A 7,978-nucleotide genomic window follows, 5' to 3' on the forward strand; every position below is an offset into this window, starting at 1 on the left:
AGTTTTTTTAAGTAAATATAACTCTTAATGATTTGCCATACTTGATGTTGCAAAACAAAAACAAGCGCGTTTTACAAAAACATGAGCAAGTACCTATCCAGAGGGATTTCTCACGATTTTGTTTACCCTAAATAGTATCTAAGGAAACGGGTTACATTACCAATTGAGCAATTTTCAATACAATGTAAAGGATATTAATCAATGAGGGGATGTAAATTGACTAACATTAAAAAGGCGAAAAAATGGCATTTACAATTTACACGTATTCCTTTACACTTTTTTGTCGTTTACATGCCGAACTATTGGCAATGAAAACAATATAGTTTAATTCACAGTATTAATGATGCACCGGGGTTACAAATTGTATGGTGGTATTCGGTTTAAAATAATGCAAATTAAGAGACGACTTTATTTAAATAAGTTCAAATTGCGCTTTGACATGACATGTTAATGTATCAATTGGCCGGGTTTACGAAATGGGCTGTATGATGGTATACGGTTTAAAATAATGCAATTAAGAGACCACTTTAATTTAAAACATTCAAAGATGCAAAGATGGATGCTATTTTGAAACAAATCCGAAATATATTAAAATATATCTTTGTAAGGAACAGAGGGATTAAATAATTATAGATAAAAACGCAGAAAATGCAAATATGTTAAAAAAAACATTCAGAACTCCTCGGCCATTTTTCTCGAAAACAACGTAGTTTTCTTTAAAAGAAGCCGAGGAGCTCTGGATGAAAAAACTATGCCTTTATCAACCTGCTACTAAAGTCTAAACGTCCTCAGCCAAAATCGGACATTTAATAAACTGTACACAAGCAATTAACTCAACGTTAATCAAGGTGAAACCTCCCTAAAAGTTCAAAAGTTCATGTCGTGTTTATGAATTTCTAATTCAATTAGAGTTTTATATGTTGCAGTATACTGCATTAATACAATAAGCAACATCTCATGCGTAAATTTTATCAATTTATAAGACATTATACCATCGTGAGTAACACTAGTGAAGAAAATACGGAGTTTAGGCTATAAAGTCGAAAACATCTTTAATATAGTCATGGACGTTACTACTAATGCGAGTGATGGTTGTTCGGGAATGAAAATACTCTGCCGCCAGATGAATAAAACAGAGGAGGATAGTGAGAAAGATCAGGACGAAACAATACAGGAGACAGTTGTTACAGTTGAAGAGAACATTGCCAAGAAAAGTCTTCTGTATTCAATTGCGGATACCCCACCGTTTAATGTGTGCTTACTTTTAGGCTTTCAGGTACGTAGATATGCATAGACAGAATGGTGATATTTGTCAGTATATATTAGACGAGTTTCATTATTTGTATTGAATTGACTCGATTTGATTGTGTTAAATATGTTCCTGCAGTTGATTGTCTCGAACAGTAATGATTGATACGAGTATGCCATGAAGAGGTTTGCATCTTTTCTGGTCTTAACACATTTCTATTATTGCAGCACTATATCACGGCCGTTAGTAGCATCATCTCCGTTCCTCTGATGTTACGTGAACCCTTTTGTATGGATGATGACGTAGTAGGGGTCAGCGAGCTCATAGGGACCATCCTTTTCGTTTCCGGTCTGTCCACGTTGTTTCAGACCACGCTTGGGGTACGCCTTCCGATCGTCCAGGGAAGTACAATTACGTTTGTGGTACCAACGCTTGCGATCCTTGCTCAAAAACAGTGGACGTGTCCGTACACTGAGGCTAGGGCAATGTATGGCCACAGTGTGAACTTTACGGACATTGGTTTGCCTGAGATAGGAAGCGAAGAACACAGAAACATCTGGAAAATGAGGATCCGAGAAATCCAAGGAGCTATAATTGTTGCGTCGCTCTTTCAAGTTACCATTGGTCTTAGCGGCGTCATGTCCTATTTGCTCCGATTCGTAGGTCCACTAACCATTGTACCTGTCATCACATTGACTTCTATCTCACTGTTTCCGGTCAGCGCTGATATGGCATCGGGTCAGTGGTGGATCGCGATCCTGACTATGGTTCTTATTACAGCATTTAGTCAAATAATAAGCGAACTTAAGGTACCCGTAATTTGTCCGGGTCGTAAAGGTTGTAACAAGTCTAGTATACAACTATTCGGCCTATACCCAGTTCTTTTTGGAATATTCATCTCCACAATAGTTTGTGCCATCCTAACCACCACGGGCGTTTGGACAGACGATAAAGATGAATGGGGCTATGAGGCGCGCACTGATACAAATCTCCACGTTTTAGGTAAAGCAAAGTGGTTTCGTTTTCCTTATCCGTGTCAGTGGGGCGTACCAACCGTCTCTGTCATAGGGGTGTTCGGTATGCTATCTGGAGTATTGTCAGCAATGATTGAATCCGTTGGCGACTACTTCGCTCTTGCTCGACTTGCTGGTGCACCGCCTCCACCTTTGCACGCTGTTAATAGGGGGGTAATGACTGAAGGTCTTTGTTGTTTAATCACCGGTGCTTGGGGTTCTGGAAACGGTACTACTTCTTTCGCGGAAAACATCGGCGTTGTTGGGTTAACCAAAGTTGGATCACGACGCGTTGTGCAAGTAGGCGGGCTTATGATGTTAGTTCTCGGATGTCTTGGAAAATTTGCTGCCCTTTTTTTGATAATACCGAAACCGGTTTTGGGTGGAACTTTTATGATAACTTTCGGAATGGTTACAGCTGTTGGAATATCAAACCTTCAATTCGTGAACCTCAATTCACCGCGAAACCTATTTGTACTCGGCGTCCCAATATTCTTTGGAATAAGCCTATCACAATGGCTAGAGCATAACGGCGGAATTAACACAGGAAGCGAAACGGTGGACCAACTACTCACTGTTTTATTAAGCACGGGAATGTTCGTCGGCGGAGTTCTTGGGTTTGTGCTGGACAATTTGGTACCCGGCACGGACGAAGAGCGGGGAATCAAATCTTGGAGGGTGCAAACCGATGGCAAAGGGAGCGAACTCGTTACCGCGGATGAATCTGTGTACGACTTACCTGTCATTGGCGCGATGATGAGAAAATTTCCGGTGTTTAGATACCTTCCAATCAGTCCCACTTATAAAAAGACGTAACTGAGTAACTATGTATTTCGTGAACAATGGACAGTACATCATTGTGTCAGGACTAAAAGTGATATATTTTCCTTCTCTGATTGTAAACGTTTGAAAATTAAGCCATGTTTATTAAGATAATAACTGGGTCAGGGCCTACTTCCAGACGATGCCTAAAAATTGGACACCTTATTAGAAGTAGTAATAGCAGGTTGTGTATGTTTGAGTATGAAATAGTCTTTCAATTACAAACGTCATACTAACTAGGCGCGTTAACATTACTGGTTTTGCTTTGCATTCTTCTTGGCTAAACAAGGTACATGTATGAACTCTCAGCGCATTTCCTTTCTGACTTTACGAAAGGACACAGGGTGGTCCTTATTTCTTAACATTTGAAACACCTCGGCCAATTTCCATTGAAAACAACCGCGGGTGTAAATGGACGGTTAAAACTGCCAGAATGCTTTACATTTAACTAAGCTGCAAGAAGATCGCGTAGTTATTTGATTTATTAAGAAGATAAACGTAATACTTTTACTCTTGCGAATCTTAATAATTTATGTAATTATACCATTTACTGGCATTCAATTAAATTGATACTATTATTTACCTATTTACAAACTACTTCACCAGATATACCGGCATACGTCCGAGGTTGTTGTTGATGTTTCTGTGTTTTAAACAACCAACACACATCAGTTGATCGTGTCCAAAATAAAGTACAATGACCTGCTGGTTCATTGCGGGCCGCTGCAATCAAGTACTTTTGAGCTGAAAATGTAGACACAGTTAAATTTTCCCTTGAATACATGAGTTGTCGTTCTTACCATAATTAAATAAACGATGTTACTTTTGACATTTATTATGTAGACACAGTCTAATTTTTTAAAGAGTTGTCTTTCGTATGTTTGTTTTCGGGACGTTTCTGGGCAAATACTAAAGTGCTGACGAGTAAGCTGACGATATAGAAATAGAGTAGAGTTGCTGACCAATTGCTGACCATAAAGACAAAGAAGGAAGAAAATAAGTTTTGAAATTAAAGATTTTTTAAGACTTATTTTGTTTAATTTATTTTATATACTCCTTAAAGTGTACGTAAAGATGGATGTTTGTGTATTTTTATTGAAAATGGCGTTCATTGAAATGAAATGAGTATTTTTTGTCACGTGAACCAATTATTTTAATTGAAAATGTAGCTTTAAATGTTAGACTCACAACTTGTGGAAAACTATCTGCACTACATCAAAGAACGATCAAAAGAATGTTGTTTGCCAATCCCGTTTCTGGGTACGTACTTAAGTGCTGACGAGTTAGCTGATGATACAGAAATAGAGTAGAGTTGCTGATTTAATTAATTTATTTTATATACTTCTTAAAGTGTACGTAAAGACGGATGTTTGTGTGTATTTATTGATGGCAGTTCATTGAAATGAATTGAGTATATTTTAATTTGTTTGCTGGTTTGGTGAAAAGATGAGAAGATATCACGGATTCAATTACTTTTTTAGGTGTTTCATTTACATTTGTTTGAACCAATTATTTTAATTGTAAATGTAGCTTTAAATGTAAGCCCCACAACTTGTGGAAAACTATCTGCACTACATCAAAGAACGATCAAAGGAATGTTGTTTGCCAATCCATTATTGATCATTTTAAATGAAATAGATTTCTCTTTAATCTGTTGTATTTTTGAAGTTGTTTTGAGGAAAACAAGGCAAACTGTTGCTAATAAAATGTTCATATGATGTAAAATAATAAAATAAAGCATGAATCATTAATGGCGAAATAAGTGTAATCTATTCATTTTTATTTATTATTTGTTAATTAACTTGTATAATCCAATAAAACCTCAAAGGCGTGTTGTCACATTTCGCACAAAGACCCTCGGGGTGTTGAATTGTTGTATGGTCATTACATTTCATGGTCCAGTGCATATTTATGACCAATTACTGCCTTTTTCAGAATTTAATTACCAATTTCTTAGCTGACCAATGTATGCTTTAGGGAAACTCGATACTGCCGTATTGTTAAGTTACTAACCAATTCCTCAGCTGACCAATATAACATATATGAAAACTTGACTCTGATGCATTGTAAAGTTAGTGTCAATTTACATAGTGATTTAACTAATATGTTATTGAAACTTATTTTCAATATAAGTAACTAAATGTCCCGAGAATTGTTACTGAATATAAAAATGGATACCAAAATAAATAAAGGTTGTTACAGCTGTGCTTGTGCAAGAACTGTAACTTTGGTTTGCCTTATTTATGTCTTTTCCCGAGTAAGCAAGAGACATGTTGATTTAGTGCTGTCTGTCTGTTACAAAACTTTGTCCCCTGTAAAACTTATAGTTGTACTATAACATGGAAGAAGTGTTTAATATAAACTGTAGTTGTGCATAGACTAATGTTTTACCAAAATAGGTCTCTTTTAATTCCTTCATAGCCTTGACTCGACATCAGCCATCACCAACTTCAAAATATTTACATGGTAGATTTGTTTGTGGGCCCGCTTTTATACTTTGTATCACAGTTTTTCTTGTGTATCTTTAGCATCTACCTACCATTGGACCAGACACCTAATGTCAACGGTGAATGAATCAATTATTAAGATGTGGTCATGCATAAATAATCGTTTAGCTAAATGTATGCCTAGGGAGAGCTTAAGAATTTGACCTATAAAATGGTAATGTTCTTGTTTAATTACATGTAGCTACAATTATAAAGACCAGCTTATGATATTAAATAATTTGATGATCTTTATGCTTAAAATGTACAAATAAAATATATTGAGACGTATAGGCTTATACATATAGTTGTTGATATGCTTGTCCCCTGGTGGAGCTTTCGGACCTTTCGGCGGTATATAGGTCAGGCGTTGTTGGTTTGTCTGTAACCAATAATATGTACCTTTAAAATGGGCAGAAATTAATGAAAGTTTATGTCAAGTACGTATTTTCATTAATTAAAGGATTAAAACTCTCGATTTACTGATCCGATCCAAATGAACATAGTAATGCCACTGGAACCTTACTTTAAAAGTTTTAAAATTCAAAAAATAAATTGTATAAATCTAAACTAAAAAAATGTGAAAAATTATATAAGTCTTTTTTTTCAGAAACACAAACTTGTCTATATATTTTTTTTAAACAGTTAAGTTTGGAAATCCGATTCGGTTGGTATAACTACACCACCAACCACGGGTGGTTTGCACATTTCGCACATCGCCGCGATTTTTCCTTACCGCGGACGTTATCTTATTAATCTAAGTTTCACTATTCTCCGCGATCGCAGCATAATGCCCACCGCGATCATGCCTATTATTTCCCCCGCGTTCCACCGCGTCGAGTCACCGCGATACGTGGCGTTACGAAATGTTAATTAACGGCTAATTAGCTGTCAATTCTTTGAAGGCCTTTTCTTTGTTTCCGTCCTATACATATAATTCTAGTCAGTTTGATTAAACTCATACAAACTCGACCCGTTTTGTACAAATCTTTGTTTTAACTCAAAACGTAGTTTGATCCCTGAATAGTATACTTTGCAAGTGTGAAAGTATTCAGACGCAATTGTCACATTGTTTGAAAAATCGGTTCGCAGGCAACACTATGTAACTAGCGAAACTTACATGAGGTGTGCATAACTCTATATGGTGGTTGTGAAGCCCTTTTATTAATTGCAAAAACTTAGATGTGTCTGTTCAGAGCCACATCTTTGTCATTTAAAGACAGAAATTGAAAGTGTGTATAACTATGGAATAGTGAAAGGTGTAGAAGTTTTGCCAGTATCGGATCAGTTGAACCCTGCACCTTATAAAAACGTTAAATTTGTCAGTGCTTTCCCGTAGTAAAATATTCTTGCGAAAGTCGGAATTGAGCCCTTTCAGAGCAATAGTTTTGACAGCAGTCAATACCATTAGTCATGGAGGTTATTGACACTACAGGTTTATTGAAGAAGATTTATTTGTTACACGCGAATTCATTGGAAGACGTAGTTGTCTCTCCGGCGTCTTGGATATACGAGTTTTTGTCAGTCAATTATCCCACGGTATTTAACAATTATAGCCGAATAAAGTACCGCGGTTGCCGACGATGCACTTCCCCTAGTTGTTGTCGTTATAAATGCGTATATATGTCGTTGCTACAGTTTTTGCGCCTGTATGTGTTATTTTTCACTACACTTAACGCCGAAATTCGTGGGCCCGTTATCAATGCTACTGTTCCGATCGCCGAAAATTGTGTAGGGGGGGGGGGGTATTTACTGTTTCTGTCGCCGAAATTCTGCGGCCACTGCCTTAATAACTGACCTCTCGACAAACAGTCGAGGCCGAGGAGTTCCAAATGTAATTACATATGATATGACAATGGCAAGTGACTTAATTACCGGTGCGGCACAATAGCACAATATCGCTGGAACATTACAGAAGCTACAAATATGTAATCCAAGCGCCCCGAGTAATAAATTTAGGCCCCCTCTCAATTTTAAGCGCCGCGGTGACCCAAGTTTTAGAATTATATAGCCCTGCCGGTACATGTATGTACTTAAATGTTTAAAAGTGGTATATATATACGCCTAGCGGCTCGTCCAATATGACTTTCCAAGCTATGTACTCGTCCAAATATACATTTTTGTATATCCGTATTGTACAGAACAATGTTAAATAACCTATAATTACTTGTTGTAATAAATTGCTTATATTTATTGCTCTTTGGAGAGTTTTTTTTGTAATTTTGGGTGTCTTGAATTGTATGGTTGTTCGACAATGAATACCTCTGCGGATGATATCCATTCTCGAATATGCTGGTTTTGACTTGATTGTGAAAACAACAGGTGATATAAATCACTCCAGGGTCCGTTTCCTGGGTGGTGGTGTTAGTAGTTTATACTCCGGGTCCCGGCGTGAGCACATTGAAGGGTCC

At 37.1% G+C, this 7,978-nt stretch overlaps 1 protein-coding gene across 1 annotated transcript; it reads left to right on the top strand.

The window, feature by feature from the left end:
- Window positions 1–974: 974 nt before the first annotated feature.
- Window positions 975–5,735, top strand: LOC128206375 (solute carrier family 23 member 2-like). Its single transcript, XM_052908771.1, has 2 exons — window positions 975–1,276; window positions 1,477–5,735. The coding sequence occupies exons 1-2, from the start codon at window positions 1,064–1,066 to the stop codon at window positions 3,076–3,078; spliced, it is 1,815 nt and encodes a 604-aa protein (XP_052764731.1). The 5' UTR covers window positions 975–1,063; the 3' UTR covers window positions 3,079–5,735.
- The last annotated feature ends 2,243 nt before the right edge of the window (window positions 5,736–7,978 follow it).

The sequence above is a fragment of the Mya arenaria genome, chromosome 10 (genome assembly GCF_026914265.1).
Source record: "Mya arenaria isolate MELC-2E11 chromosome 10, ASM2691426v1".
Lineage (NCBI taxonomy): Eukaryota > Metazoa > Mollusca > Bivalvia > Myida > Myidae > Mya > Mya arenaria.